Below are 16,285 nucleotides of genomic sequence, written 5' to 3' on the forward strand. Positions count from 1 at the left end.
CCCAGGCGGACTCCCAGTTCGCCCTGCGAGGCATCACCGCCGACGACACCCGCTTCCACCATGTCGTGGCAGCGCTCGGCTCTGCCACCGCGGCCCGCGCCCTGAGCCTCCTCGAGCGCCCGCCAGCTGCTGACAAGTATGACGCGATTAAGACGCTCCTCCTCGACGCTTTCGCCCTCTCACCGGCGGCACGCGCACGGCACCTGCTGGACCTGCCCGAGCTTGGCGACACGCGCCCGTCCGAGCACATGGATTACATGCTCTCGTTGCTCGGTGAGCACTCTCCGGATTTTCTGTTCCGCGAGCTGTTCCTTCGCCAGCTGCCTAATCCGGTATGCCTCGCCCTGGCTGGCACGTCGATCACAGATCCCCGCACCCTCGCCAGGGAAGCCGACAAGATCTCCCCGGCGGGCCAGCACATCGGAGCGGCTACCTGGAGCCCGCCGCCGTCCGAGGCGACGCCCACGACGCCTGAGCGCCCTGCGCGGTTGGAGGCCGAACTGCCGGTGCAACTGGCGGCCGCCACGCCGCGCCGACCACTTCCAACACGACGGCCGGGGCCTCCACCTGACCAGGCGTGGTGTTATTACCACGCCAGGTTCGGACACAAGGCTCGGACATGCCGACCCCCGTGCACTTTCGGCAAGTCGGGAAACGGCCGGGCCGGCGTTCATTTCCAGCCATGAACGCCGGCCACTCGGGCAACTTGCTTTTTATTCAGGACAAAACGTCCGGGCGGCGTTTCCTTTGTGACACCGGCGCCCAACTGAGCGTCATACCCGCCTCCGCGCAGGACAGGCGGAACGCCGTTTGTGGCCCCTCTTTGGTCGCTGCTAATGGATCGGCCATACGCACTTTCGGCCCGCGCGACGTCACCCTCTGCTTCGGCAGCCAGCGCTTTCAGTGGACCTTTGTGACCGCCAGCGTCCCCATGGCTTTGCTGGGCGCCGACTTCCTCTGCGCGCACGGGCTGCTGGTCGACGTCAAACGACGTCGCCTTGTCAACGCCGAGACCTTCAGCTCCCTGGCGTGTACGATGAGCAGCTCCGCGCCGACCGAACTGGCATGCGCCCTCCCGACGGCGAACGAGTTCGCTCCCCTGCTCGCGGAATTCCCGGCCCTCACGCGGCCGACGTTTTCGGCCGTCGCAGTGCGACATGGGATCGAGCACCACATACGCACTACGGGCCCGCCGGTCTACGCCAGGGCCCGCTGCCTCGACCCGGCCAAGCTCGCCGTGGCAAAGGCCGAGTTCGACGCGTTGGAGCGCCTCTGCATCGTGCGGCGCTCCGATAGCGCGTGGGCCTCACCACTGCACATCGTGCCAAAGCCGGGGGGGCGGATGGCGCCCGTGTGGTGACTACCGCCGCCTCAACGACGCTTCCACCCCCGACAGGTACCCGATCCCGCATATCCAGGACTTTTCTGCTCATTTGGCGGGACGGGTCATATTTTCAAAAATTGACCTGATACGGGGATACCACCAGGTACCTGTCCGGCCAGCCGACGTCCCGAAGACGGCCGTCATCACGCCGTTCGGCCTGTTCGAATTTTTGAGGATGCCGTTTGGCCTCAAGAACGCGGCCCAGGCGTTCCAACGCATGATGGACGGCGTGCTGCGCGACCTGCCATTTCTTTTCGTCTATCTGGACGACATCCTCGTCGCCAGCACGTCCCGCGCCGAGCACCTCCTCCACCTCCGAACACTGTTCGGTCGCCTCAGCGAGCATGGCTTAATTGTCAACCCGGCCAAATGCCACTTCGGCACGACGACCGTTGACTTTTTGGGCCACCGCATCACCAAGACCGGGGCCATGCCGCTGCCGACCAAGGTCGAGGCCATCACCACGTTCCCGCGTCCCCGTTCCATCAAGGCCCTACAAGAGTTCTTCGGCATGGTGAAGTTTTTATCACCGATTCGTGCCCCGCGCTGCTCAGCTCATGCGGCCCCTTTACGAGGCCCTCCGGGGCAAGCCGGCCAAGCATGACATCGTTTGGTCCACGGCTATGGACGTGGCCTTCGCGAGCGCAAAACGGGCCCTCGCCGACGCAACGCTGCTGGCTCACCCGGTGCTCAACGCGCCCATCGCCCTCACTACGGACGCCTCCAACTACGCGGTGGGCGCCGTCCATGAACAATGGGTGGACGGTGTTTGGCAGCCACTCGCTTTTTTCAGCCGGCAACTCCGGCCGAACGAGTTAAAATACAGCACGTTCGACCGCGAGCTCCTCGGTCTGTTCCTGGCCGTTCGCCATTTCCGCCACCTCCTGGAGGGCCGCCCGTTCACGGCTTTCGTCGACCACAAGCCATTGGTTTACGCAATGGCCAAAGTCACGGAGCCGTGGTCGGCCCACCAGCAGCGCCACCTCTCCGCCGTGTCGGAATTTACCACGGACATCCGGCATGTCGCCGGCAAAGACAACGCCGTGGCCGAATGTCTTTCTCGGGCCAGCGCAAACGCGGTCCACCTCGGCGTGGACTTCGCGCTCATGTTGGCCAACCAGACCACCGACACCACGGTGCAGGCCCTCCGGGCGGCGGACACGGGCCTCCGCCTGGCCGACATCCCCTTCGCGGACACTGTCCTGCTCTGCGACGTCTCCCAGGGCCAGCCTCGCCCCCATCGTGCCCGTTACCTGGCAGCGCCGCATCTTCGCCTCCATCCACGGCCTTTCTCACCCGGGCCGGAAAGCTCTTCAGAAGCTGGTGTCGGCGCGTTTCGTCTGGCACGGCCTTCGACGGGACGTCCGCGACTGGGCCAACGCCTGCACGGCCTGCCAGCGGGCCAAGGTCCACCGCCACACCCAGGCCCCGCTGGCACCTTTCACCGTGCCTGAACGGCGTTTCGACCACGTCCACGTGGACCTGGTGGGTCCCCTGCCCCCATCGCGGGGGTTCACCCACCTGCTCACCATGGTGGACAGGACCAGCAGGTGGCCAGAGGCCGTGCCCCTCACCTCCACCACCACCGCCGACGTGGCGCAGGCGTTCATCGCCACCTGGGTCGCGCGCTTCGGCACACCGGCGGACATCTCGTCCGACCGCGGCCCACAGTTCACGTCCAAACTTTGGGGCGCGGTCGCCCACTCGTTGGGAGTCACTCTGCACCGCACCACTGCCTACCACCCGCAAGCCAACGGGTTGTGCGAGCGGTTTCACCGCTCCATGAAGGCCGCACTCATGGCCGGCCTTCAGGACGACGGTTTGGCCGACCGGCTGCCGTGGGTCATTTTGGGCCTCCGCACGGCCCCCAAGGAGGACCTCCGGGCGTCCGCCGCCGAGCTCGTCTACGGCCAGCCGCTCCGCGTCCCGGGCGAGTTCGTGCCCGACGCTACCAGTCCCTGGTCCAGCGCTCGGACCTCCAGGAGGCCGCCCGACGATTTGCCCCCGTGCCAACGTCCCGCCACGGTGGCCCCCAGTCCTACGTCCCCCCGGCGCTTTGCACAGCGGAGTACGTCTTTGTGCGTCATGACGCGCACCGGGGGCCACTCCGGCCGCCATACGACGGGCCCTTCCGGGTCCTGCGACGGGGCGACAAGTCATTCGTCGTCGACTTCGGCGGCCGGTCGGACCGGATTTCTGTGGACCGCCTCAAACCGGCGCACGTGGACGTCGACCGACCACCACGGTTGGCCCTTCCTCCGCGGCGAGGCCGCCCCCCGTCCACAGTTCCCCCCACTCAAGCACCCACCACCACATCGGACCCCCCCCCCCACGACCCTCCAGGGGTCGCTTCGGCCGGGTCATCCGGACCCCCCTTAAATTGACCCTGCCGGTGCAGGTCGATTCTGGAGGGGCGTGTGTAGCGGTTACCGCTGGGGTGTACACAATCGCCTTGCACCTGCCAGGACACGGCCAGGGCGCAATCGCCATGCCGGGCTCGTCCGGACGGGCCCAGACGCGCCTCTCCCGTGCATGCCCGGACTCGCTGTTCCTGGGCACGCCCGAACCTCCCGGGCACGCCCGGTCTCGTCTTTCCCGGGCATGCCCGCTCTCGCCTTTCCAGGGCTCGCCCAGAGCGTCCGGGCATGCCCGCTCTCGCCTTTCCAGGGCTTGCCCAGAGCGTCCGGGCATGCCCGCTCTCGCCTTTCCAGGGCTCGCCCAGAGCGTCCGGGCATGCCCGCTCTCGCCTTTCCAGGGCTCGTCCAGGACGCCCGGGCATGTCTGCTCTCGACTTGCCAGGCCTCGTCCAGGATGCCCGGGCAGGTCCAGACTCGCCTTTCCAGGACTCGCCCTTGACACCCGGGCATGCCCGGTCTCGCTTTTCCCGGGCAAACGCTCCGGCATAAATGTGTATATATATTGCTGCCCGATAAACGGGCTTTTCAGATTACCCGAGTTTGATACGTGCAATAAAGCAACTCGGACGAATTTCCGTCTTTGGTCGCGTCAAGCCTTTCGACTCGCGTTGGAGTACAGCTCCTTCAACACAATGGAATTTCATGAAGATTATGACAATGCTTTTTTCAATCCGGGAATGGACTAAAATCAAGTAGGAAGGAGAAAAATCAAGTAGGAATATGGAATTTTCGTAGGAAATATGCACCTTGAAGCAAGTATTTGTATTGATGCAAACGGGATTTTCTGTGTTGTGGGAGGAGCAATATGGCGGATGGAGAGCTTCCGGTGGCTTTAGAATGATCTACCAATAATAACCTTAAGCCTGTTACTTTTGAAATATAGCTTAACTATTGTGATTCAATAACTTTTGCCTACAAATAAATCGATTATTTAAAAAAACAATGTGATAACGACTTCAGTAACCATGATACTATCCGGTCCTTTTGAATGACGCGTCATTGGGTGCGCATGCGCAGCTAGCTCTTTTCGCTTGGCGCCGTTAGCTTCCAGGCCGCAGGTGAGTTGTTGTTGCGTTACTGCTTCTCTAATCCACTCTGAATCGCAACCATCCGCTCTTTTTGTCTTTCACCAATTGTGTGTCGACACTGCACGTGGTTTAGTTGTAGTTTAGGCGCGGTATTGTCGGTTTTGCAGCTGATGAATATTCTTTTTGGACTTGGTGTGTCGGTTTCGCACGATATCTTCAATAATTCTCTTGAATTAATCGACCATCGTCATCGTTTGCTTTTGGATCTAATAATGAAACGGTACTCGAGGAGAGCAATGGTGATAATATGATATTTGTTGCTCGGGTTGGTGCGCTATCCGTATCCACGAACATAGGTCGTGCTCCCTCCCAGGTGTGCGAGGTACGTGTGCTTGACTGTGCTCACCTTCCGGTGAATCTGCGAGGCCGTGTCGGTGTTTTTCGAAGGATTCCTACAATATTGGGGAATCTCTGTTAATAATAGGGAGCTTTGCTTCTGAGAAGGAGACTATGCGTGAATATCACCCTCGTTTCGGCCCAAACCCCCTCATCAGATCATGAAAGATTCGGTGATTGTAACGTTCATGTGCAGCACGTTGCAGTAGCATCATTTGCTTGGGTGGAGGAAGAGAGATTAGCAAAACTGTGCTGCTAATGCAGTGCCCCTTCAGGTTAGAGCAGCAATTTGTCCATGATGATGCTGGCGATAACTCGCCTACTCTTCACGAAAGACGCATCCACCACCTAATGCTCGGACTCGATGGCACACACCTTGATGAATCGCCCTGCCTGTGACGCACCATGTCGACAGTTCATAGTTAATCCCACATTCAAACCCTGGTTACCCCTCTAGGTTATCCTGCCGGCCCATACAATACCCGTGACCCCTGCATGGTGCTTCCTTCTGTCCTACTCCCATCCATTCCTCGCACACCCTTTGTTTCTGCTATTTATTTACTCACTCGTGCTGTGTCTCCCTCTTCTCATCCATTACTTAATCCTTTTTTGTTTGTTCCTTCCCCGAAGGATGTTGATGCCCAAGAAAGACCGGATCGCTATCTACGAGCTCCTCTTCAAGGAAGGCGTCATGGTTGCTCGGAAGGATGTTCGGCTCCCAAAGCATCCTGAACTTGCCGACCGCAACGTCCCGAACCTGCACGTTATGAAAGCCATGCAGGTACCTCGCATGTACTCGAACCTTTTGAAATCCATCAATTGTTGAGTTTGTCATGCTGAGCGACTTCTGCACCGTTTCTCCCATCAGTCTCTGAAATCTCGCGGTTTAGTCAAGGAACAGTTTGCGTGGCGTCACTATTACTGGTACCTTACAAATGAAGGTATCCAGTACCTTCGGGACTTCCTTCACCTCCCGCCCGAGATAGTTCCAGCAACGCTTCGCCGGCAAATCCGGCCGGAAACTTCCCGTCCTCGGCCAAAAGGTGACGTTGCGAATGACTACCTGTGTTTAACCTCCTCCTGGTGTTCCTACCTGGTTTGGTTATGTACCAAATGTATCCCTCATTTTTATATTACCTGCTACTTCTGTGTGGTTACCTTTTCTTTCTCTGTATTCGTGCGTGCAGGCTTTGGTGATGATCGTCCCTCGCGTCTGGGTCGTGGAGAAACCGACCGCGATACTTACCGCCGGGTCTCTGGCCGTACGTACCATCCCTTTCCTGGAGCTGTGTTCTGTTGTCTTGACTAACTGTAGCCATTTTGATTTCTCATAATCGTGATATTGTCAAAACGCGAGGTTCGTCGAGCGTTCGATGTGCAGCCGACATCCTGGCATAGTCCGAACTCGAATTGATATTTATTTAAAGGGTTAATCACTGAGCGATACCCGAACACACCGACACGACCCTCCACACAGCAAAGATAATGGTGACTGACTGGCGCTTCGGTCCGCTCGTATACGCAGCCCTCTCGGAAAGCACTCGTAAATACAATACCGTTGCATAACCAGATGGAGCCGAAACTACTCGTTGCCGCAATATTCTTCCGTACCCAGAAGCAGCGTCAACTTCCGGTGAATGCTCTTGTCTTTCCGCAGGCTGTGAATGTAGAATACTAGCAAAAGTACCCGGCGTTGCCGGGGGGACGGGAAAGGGGAGGGGATATATATGCTGGTGGGTGAATGGGGTGAATGTGGCGTTCATCACGTTTGAGTTAAGTGTGATGCCGATCAGGAAGAAGAAGAAGCCGTACTACCAACTTCGTACACTTCCGGAATTGTTTGATTTAGTTGTATTCAAATATCTGGTGATTGTTTTGTATTTATTTATGCGAATGTGTACTTGTATATAACTGTCATTAATTTTAAAAGGCGTAGGCACTATCAAGCAATTATATATTTTTTTTAACTCCAAAAAAACGATCTTTTGTTTTTCAATTGTTTTTTTCTTTTTTTGCCTAAAACACTCCCAGGCACTCACTGATGAACCTCTGAAAGTTTGACGAAGATCCGTTCAGCCATCTCTGAGAAAAATGGCGACACAGACACACATACAGACAGACATCTTCTTTTTTTTTCTTTTTTTTTGTATACAGAATCGAGGCTCATGAAAGACCGAACATTTATTTATCACACAAAAAAATCAAACAGACACAAAGTATATCATAAGTGGAGCGGTAGAAAAGACGGGGAGAGAAGGGGAAGCACACAGACACAACATTTGAGAGCAGGGACATCGGGAGATCTGTAGGAGGGAGAGGAGGCGTGGGAATGGGGGGGGGGGGGGGTATGAATGAATGATCGTTTTAAGGCCATTTTCCCCCGCTACAGCGGGGGTTAGCCTTGCGGGCCCCATGACAATCATGGTTCCCTGTTTGAGGCAATGTTTTTTATGGCCGGATGCCCTTCCTGACGCCAACCCTTGGCCACGCTCTTCGATGCGCAGGGATACGGTGTACCTATTCTAAACCGGGGTACACACCATGATCATTCATCCCAGCAAGCTGGTACTCAATTTGCCGACCTCGGAAGGATGACAGGCTGACAACCCCCCTGGCGTTAATTCAGCGATCGACCGGGATTCAAACCCAGGATCCTAGGATCCCAGGCCGGCACCCTAACCGCAAAGTCGACACCAGGGTTGGAGAAGTATAATACACGTGGACACAGCTCGGCCTTCCAGGAAAGAAGTTGGTATTTCAAAAAAGTGGATCTGGGGTGAAATTAGCGGGGGTAGAAAAGATCAAGGTTTTGTATGGGGGAAGATAAGAGATGGTGGTGAACAGCTGTTTTAAAGACCTGGAGGGAGAAGTGGGATTGAAGAGAGTGAGGGAGTTTGTTCCAGAGGTGGGAAAAAAGAGGAATGAAGGAGTGAAGGTGAGCAGAGAGTCTTGATTTTGGCAGTTTAACCATAAGAGGGTTGCAGGCAGAACTTGTGCGACCTGTAGGAATATTTTGGGGACAGAGCCCAGAGAGAGCTGGGGGAGGGAGCAAGGCCGGAGAGGAGTCGGTAGAAGACAGAAAGACCACCAACCTGCCTGCAGTTAGGAAGTGAAAGGCCCTCGGAGTTAGCTTCATCGCGGGAGATTCCAATGATCTCTCTTATATAGTCGATGAACACTTGGAACATTTTTATTTTTGCTTTACTCCACTTTTACAATCCGCATCTCACCTCAATAATTTATTGCTTGATTTAAACCTTTACGAGAACTTCAATTTTATTTGGATATTAAATAATTGCTTTCTTCTTTTTGATTGTAGTCAATTGGAGAACCCCATAATTGCCCAAAAGTCTCATTTGATAGACTGTTCAGGCATGGAAAGAGCAGAGGGCACAAGACCAGCAAGGAGGGGGTAGAACATAGAGACCACAGAACGGTCTGCAATGCGAAAGTGAAAGGCCAATAGACTCAGCTTCACAGTTGGAGATCCCAGTGATCGAGAAGGCCTTGGTTTCCACGTGGAGTAGATAAGGCACGGAAAGAGCAGAGGGTACCATAACGACTCGGTTAACAACCAGCGCGTTACCTCGTAATGCAAAAATCAGGCCGAGCAATGAATGAATGAATGATCGTTTTAAGGCCATTAAACATTTTAAGAACAAACAACAACGATGGAAAACCAATAAACATTTAAATTAAAATCCAAGCTCAGCCCATTTGTTGATTCTGCTCCTTTTTTTTTCTTCTTTTTTTTTTGTATACTGAATCGAGGCTCGTGAAAGAGCTAACATTTATTTCACAAACAAATCAACCAGACTAACAAAATATATAAAAAGAGGGAGCGGAAGACAAGATGGGGAGAGAAGGGGAAGCACACAAACATAACATTTGAGAGCAGGGAGATGTGTGGGAGGGAGAGGGCTTGGGGGGAGGAGGCGTGGGAAGGGGGGGGGGAGGGAGAAGTATAAAACACAAGGACACCAAGGACTTCCAGGACAGATTTGGTGAGCAAGTCGAAAGCATCCTTTTATAGAAGAAGAAGAAGAAGGTGTTATAATACACAACAGAATACAGTTCTTCAGGGGAAAGTTAAAATATTTTTAACGTGATCACGAACAATGTGGCCGAGGAACGAACGAACAAATAAGAACAACGAATCTATATATATAAAACACAGTTTGTGTGTGTGTAATGTTACCGATAGACTCCTAAACGGAGAGGCTTACGTGCTTGATATTTGGCATAGACATGCTCATTGAGCCTGGGATGAACATGGCCGAACTCAAAATATTTGACGATCCATATTTTTTATTCATATTAACCTCAGCGCATTTCAGCGAAGTACCCGCTAATCTCAGCCGGTTCCAGAGCAGCTCGCTGATTCGCTCAGAGCGATCACGTGATGTTCCATTCCCGCCGCCAGACTGATTCGCTCAGAGCGATCACGTGATGTTCCATCCCGTCACACGTCACACGTTTTTTCACCTTTTATGCGATCGTGTTTTGTATCGATTTTGTGCGATATGAATTAAATGTCTTTGAAACAGCTGTGAAACGTCTTTCCACAACCCTTCCGTAACCGATTGGAGCAGTTTATTGCCGCACAAAACGAGATCCGCGAAGCGAGTTGGTCGAGTCGTGCTGACCAAGATGGCGACACGGCGGCTTCACTTTTCACGGAGTATGAGCGTTCTATATATTTTCAATTCAGTGCGCCCGTGATTTGTGGCATAGACATGACCATTGGGCCTCCACGGTGTAATTTGTGCGAGGCTTTTGTCCGAGTGAGCTTGAGTCGAGAGGGTCTTTAGTAAGACCCCCCCCCCCTCCCCCCTCCCACCTCCCACCTCCCCTCCCACCTCCCTTCCCCCCTCCCCCCTTTCCCCCCTCCCCCACCTCCCCCCTCCACACCTCCCCCCTCCCCCCTCCCCCCTCCACACCTCCCCCCTCCCCCCTCCCCTCCCCCACCTCCCCTCCCCCCCTCCCCACCCCCCTCCCCCCTCCCCCCCTCCCTCCTCCCATCCCTTCCCCCCTCCCTCCTCCCATCCCTCACCCTCCCCATCCCCCCCTCTTCTCCCCTCTCCCCCTCCCCCTCCCCCTCCCACTCTTCTCCCCTCCCCCCGTTCCCCTCCCCTCCCCTCCCCCACGCGACAATGCCGGGTACTTCTGCTAGTAAACGAATAAGAGCAGAGAAGGGAATTTTTTTTTTTTTTTTTTTTTTTTTTTTTTTTTTTTTGAGTTGAGATTTTAAACAAGGAAGTATGGGGTGAAAGACTGGGACAAAAAACCGAGAACGAAAGTAATTGCAGCGCAATCGACGAACCACAGAGAAAAACAAAGCCTCAAGGTCGGACACGGAAGCCTACTAGGCCTCAGAATACGCGACACGAATTAACCGACGATTTTGTGTACAGGTATGAAAAATTAATACCGAGAATCTTACTAAAGACACACTATAAGTACACTATAGATACAGTTTCGACAAAAACACAATTGTGAAAAAATGACACCTTCGAAAGCGTGAGTGCATGGACAGCTTCGAAAGAACATGATTGTATTTATGATATTTGAATCTATTTTCATACACGTGATGTGGATTTATCATCACCTGCTAACACATTTATGGTGAATGGTCGTCTTATCACCGTGCTTGGTTACCCGTGTGCTCTTTATTTATTTATTTTCACAATGGTGATTAGGTCCAATAGCATATTAAACACGCGGATACGTATGACTGGGTCATGTGATTGTATTATGTGCTTGCTCGTTCTTTGTCGGGCGCTGTGTATTGATGATCCACTTTGTGCTTTGCAGCTGGAGCAGACAAGAAGGGCGATGCTGGCGCCGGAGCGACTTCTGACTTCCAATTTGTAAGCACCCGCACCACACATTTGAAATAAGGTAAAGGGAGGCAAACGGACCTATCCCAGAGGATGCAAGTTTTGGGAGAAAAATGATTCCAATTCAAGTTTCCAATCTCCTTATGTTGAACGAAGTTCAGTATCTGCTTCGGACGCTTTATTCCAAACTGCCGTTCGTACCACGAGTGTATTATCCCTTCAATAATTTGGCCCTCGATCTGGCACAGCCTCGTTTGCTTCTCATGGCCTCAATCCAGGTTTTCAAGAACTTGTTGGTGCCCTTTCCTACATTTTTCCATACTAGTACACCTGCTAACTACGGGAGGGGCAGAAAGGGTCATTCCTCTTTGGGGTATATAGATTACAGACAATCTATGGTCGGGTCTCAAAAACATTGGGTGTGTGCTCATTTACCAAGTTTCTTGTGGAGAGATCGCCAAGTGGTTTAAGCATTTGAGCAAGCACTCCATTCAAAACCATTAAGGAACGGCTGGCTTGGCAAGCGCTTGCTAGCTGATTGGTAAATGAGTACACCCTGGGCTTCCTCCCTTTCAGTTTCGTTTTAAACAGAAGGAGCGAGTTTCAAAAGTTCACTATGAAAAGCGCCACGTTAGCGCCAGGAAGGGCATGTTATTAACCCAACACTTATGGGGTACCTAGAGTACAGTAGATCTTCGCTCAGTTCTGTAAGTAAAACTTACCTCACGCATGTCGGGATTCCTCCAAATTTCTTCATTTAGTGTTATAAACAGCATTAGCGACTTTAAAAAGCTAAGCATACATGTTTGTGGTTTATAATATTTTTACTTCCAGTAGAAGTCGTTGCTCCCACTGAATGAATGATCGTTTTAAGGCCATTTACCCCGCTAGAGCGGGGGTTAGCCTTGCGGGCCCCATGACAATCATGGTTCCCTGTTTGAGGCAATGTTTTTTTTATGGCCGGATGCCCTTCCTGACGCCAACCCTTGGTCGCCTCTTACGATGCGCAGGGATATGGTGTACCTATTCTAAACTGGTGTACACGCCGGGATCATTCATCCCAGCAAGCTGGTACTCAATTTGCCGACCTTGGAAGGATGACAGGCTGAGTCAACCCCCCTGGCGTTAATTCAGCGATCGTCCGGGATTCAAACCCAGGATCCCAAGCCGGCACCCTAACTGCTAAGCCAACACCAGGCACCCACTGAAACGCCATTATAACTACTAGGGCATGCCCGTACTATATATATATCTAAAATTATATCCCCCCCCCTCTATTTACATGAAATGGTTTGGTCCATTCGCAAAGCCAAAGCGAACGGCTTGCGAGTACGGTGACAATCCCCCCCCTCTATTTACATGAAATGGTTTGGTCCATTCGCAAAGCCAAAGCGAACGGCTTGCGAGTACGGTGACAATCCCCCCCCTCTATTTACATGAAATGGTTTGGTCCATTCGCAAAGCCAAAGCGAACGGCTTGCGAGTACGGTAGAACCCCCCCCTCTATTTACATGAAATGGTTTGGTCCTTTCGCAAAGCCAAAGCGAACGGCTTGCGAGTACGGGTAAATAAATCGCCATAGCTCGGTAACTACTTCTCCGATTAATATGAAACCTTGAAAAGGCACATCCTCAGGTCCCCAGCAATATACCTGGCAAGTTTCAAGTATATCGGACCCGTGGTTGTCGAGAAACAGCGGTCACAGACAAACGACACACACACATACACACACATACACACACACATACACACAGAGATTACTGGAATTATAGATAGATAAGCTATTTATACACGTTATTACTGCAGGAAAAACGCCTTGGGGAAGCGGGACATTATTAGTATTAATATTGTTTTGTAATAACATTAACAATATGCGATTATCATTAATTTTGTTATTAAAAGCTTCTTTTGAAATACGCCACGATAAAGCTAATTTAACATTGATATACACCTCAACACGTAACGCCATTGACGGCAATGGTGGGGAAACTCGCTGGGGGGGGGGGGGGGGCAGAAACCCCCTTTTGCTGTGGGGGGCAAATGAATGCGCCACAACCTTCATTGTGTAACCCTTCATCATTCTGTCAAGTTTGGTTGAGATTGGATAAGTAACGACGGAATGTATTGGCATCAAAAATTCATCAGACAGACACTAATATCGTATTTTAGAATGATTTATTGCACATCCTTAAAGTTTTTCCTGAAATCTGTGCTCATTCTCTACTTTTCATCACCGATTTCAATTCATTGCCATGAATAACCGCTTGTGCATTCTCTCTCTCCCTTTGCAAACCCTTCCTCCCCCATTTTTTCTTCCCTTTAGCGTGGAGGCTTTGGTCGAGGCAGAGCATCAATGCAGTAACAGATGAATGATCCATCCTTTTGCGATGTCGAATTGAATAAAATTTTCTGCCCATTTCACTTATCTTTTCCCTTTTTATTCCTCCCCTACTGGTTTCACCAGAGAGGACTATAAGTTTGTTCTCTGTCTGTTCGTCCCACCTGTGGTTTCTGCACTTTTTTCCATACCGTTTCCATACTTTATTATGATAAGTTACAGAAACTGCAACATATTCTGTGGCTTTGCATACCTAAACCAATTTGTCCTACTGTATAGGGCTCACACTTGCTGAGTGCTTGGGACAAGAACATTCATTAGGACCAGGTGGGGGTGGGGACATGATTGCAAGCAATTCTACCTCTTGTTTATTTAAATTTGAGATTCAGTATAGAATCATCAATCACTGATGGCATCCAACCTCTGAACAATCAGTGCGTAGAATGACCTATCCTGAGTACCAAGTATGAACTTGCCCTGATTGGTCAATCAGAGGTTTTGGGACGATAACATTCTGTGATGAAAGGTCTTGATTAAGACTATTGCTGGGGTGTGTGTGTTACAAAAGTGAAAATTGCTCGGTACAAGTCTAAATGTTGGATCTGGTTTAGCAAATTAAAAAAATAAACTGGTACATCCACTCGATGGCAGCAGCAGGGAAGGGTCATGTTATTATCCTCTGGGGTATATAGATTACAGTAGATCTAGGCTCGGGTCGTTGGTCTGTGGTGGAGGAGGGGGATGAGATGAGCACTCAAAGCCTCAAAAACGTCAGGTTTCTTCCTTTTCAGTTTAGTGTTAAACAGTAGCGACTGTTTAAAAAGTTAATGATTTGTGTTTGGGGTTTATAATTATTATTTTTTACTTCTGTTAGGGGTAACCATGATAAACTATACGCATGCTATTTATACACGTTAACACAGCGTTTGTCCAAGGAGGAAAAACCTGTTGGGGAGAGGGAATACAACAAAAACAACAGGCATTTAAAGGCCATTTTCCCTGCTGGAGTGGGGGTTAGCCTTAAATATTAGAGAAATATTATTAGTATTATTTTGTAATAACATTAATATTATGCTATTATCATTGGTGTTATTAGTCTTGCCCCGAAGCGGATGCAAGACTTGCAATACCCGTGTGTGTATGTGGCTGTGTCTATATATTTTTGCTTTAAAAATGTTTTTCTCCACAACTCCTTGTCTCATCGATGCAAAACTTTATTCATAGGAGGGCTCCCCATGGAGAATATTGTATTGCTAACTCTGGACGGTGTAGGTCACATTGTATAGCAGACATATTGGATTAAAGGGAAAAATAATTGGGCACAATTGCTGCTTGAAAAGTGAGTTTGAAAATTGAAATTGTGAAACTGCTCAATTTTTTTTTTTGAAACCATATATTGGGTGATAATGATGTCATTGGTGAAGTGGTATTCCAGCCATATTTGGTTGAGTTGAAATTCTTGTCCAAAAATTGAATTTCATATATCTGATCGATGACCTGATGTGAGTAAATTAAAGTTATGACTTTCATAACCCATGCCAATAAACTGACATTAGGGGGCCTGGATGATAAGGGGCCGCAATAGTAACGTGTTCAGTTAATTATAGTATGTTTGTTCAAAATGAATGTGTGAAGCAAGATTATACGCTCTACTAATACCGTTCGAGTTACCCTGGCCAGAGAATTTTGGTCCGTTTGTTTATTTGTCCACACAAGACCCTTCATAACATTAGGACCCTCTAGCCCCTTTACAACCTTAAGACAACAAATAACCCAAAGGACCTCGAAGACCCCAAGGACCCAAAATATAACTAGAACGACATTCTTCGACGTCACGACGTTGACCGATATGCCTCCGCCCACATTATAATACTTGCACCAAGTTTGATTTAAATCCATCCAGCTGTTCTCAAGTTATCACATTTTAACTGACATGACCTTTGACCTCTTGACCCCAAAATTTAATCAGTTCATGTTTACATCATTATATGTACCTATACCTAGTTTTCATTTAAATCCCTTCAGCTGTTCAGAAGTTATGAAATTTTGACCTGACATAACCTTTGACCTCAGGACCCCAAAATCTAATCAGTTAATCTTTACATCATTATACATACCTGTACCAAGTTTGAATTAGATCCCTTTAGCAGTTCTCAAGTTATAGACATATTACAGACTTTGACCTCTTGACCCCAAAATTTGATCAGTTCATATTTACATCATAAGACATACTAGTGTGACTGCGCGCTCCGCTCGCCTCACCACACCGTTTCAGAGGGATAGGCATCTTTGACTTGGGGTGTTTTGGGTCTTTTTTTTTTGTATACAGAATCGAGGCTTGTGAAAGAGCTAACATTTATCAAACAAACAAGCAAACGAAGTACAGACTTGGCATTTAATATGGAATATTTTTTTTTTTCTTGACGGGTTTACTTTCTTAACTCAGTATATCAATCTGGTGAGTTTCTTTTACACTTTGGTGATTTATTTGTTAAAAGAACCATGTCACTGATTGTCGCAGCAAGAAGTCAACAACAGGATTATATCACAGGTGGCGTGGCAAAATGTACGGACAGGTGCATTTGATGATTGGCTTCACAATCGGGTATATAAGGGTTGTTGCGTTCTGTATTAGTGGAAAACAACTGCTGCACGTCTCCAAAAGTTATTGCCGCTTCCTCTGGAGATGGTCCGTCAACTCGACAATGCCGTTTGTCATGGAGTGGTGGCTTTACGAAATTACGGCATGAAACAGCATGCTATTGCTCGGCAGTATGGCATCACTCAAGGTCAGGTGTCAAATATCCTGAAACGAAATGCTCAGAGGGGTGTCCCTACTCCAATACCGAGGCCAGGACGTCCCCACAGAACCAGAAGGAGGG

At 50.5% G+C, this 16,285-nt stretch overlaps 1 protein-coding gene across 1 annotated transcript; it reads left to right on the forward strand.

Moving 5' to 3' along the window:
* The first annotated feature begins 4,781 nt into the window (after positions 1–4,781).
* Positions 4,782–13,486, forward strand: LOC137431236 (small ribosomal subunit protein eS10-like). Its single transcript, XM_078781702.1, has 6 exons — positions 4,782–4,859; positions 5,856–6,006; positions 6,094–6,268; positions 6,413–6,487; positions 11,040–11,095; positions 13,389–13,486. The coding sequence occupies exons 2-6, from the start codon at positions 5,857–5,859 to the stop codon at positions 13,425–13,427; spliced, it is 495 nt and encodes a 164-aa protein (XP_078637828.1). The 5' UTR covers positions 4,782–4,859; position 5,856; the 3' UTR covers positions 13,428–13,486.
* The last annotated feature ends 2,799 nt before the right edge of the window (positions 13,487–16,285 follow it).

Source organism: Myxine glutinosa, chromosome 7 (genome assembly GCF_964187855.1).
Source record: "Myxine glutinosa chromosome 7, kmMyxGlut1.1, whole genome shotgun sequence".
Taxonomy (NCBI): Eukaryota; Metazoa; Chordata; class Myxini; order Myxiniformes; family Myxinidae; genus Myxine; species Myxine glutinosa.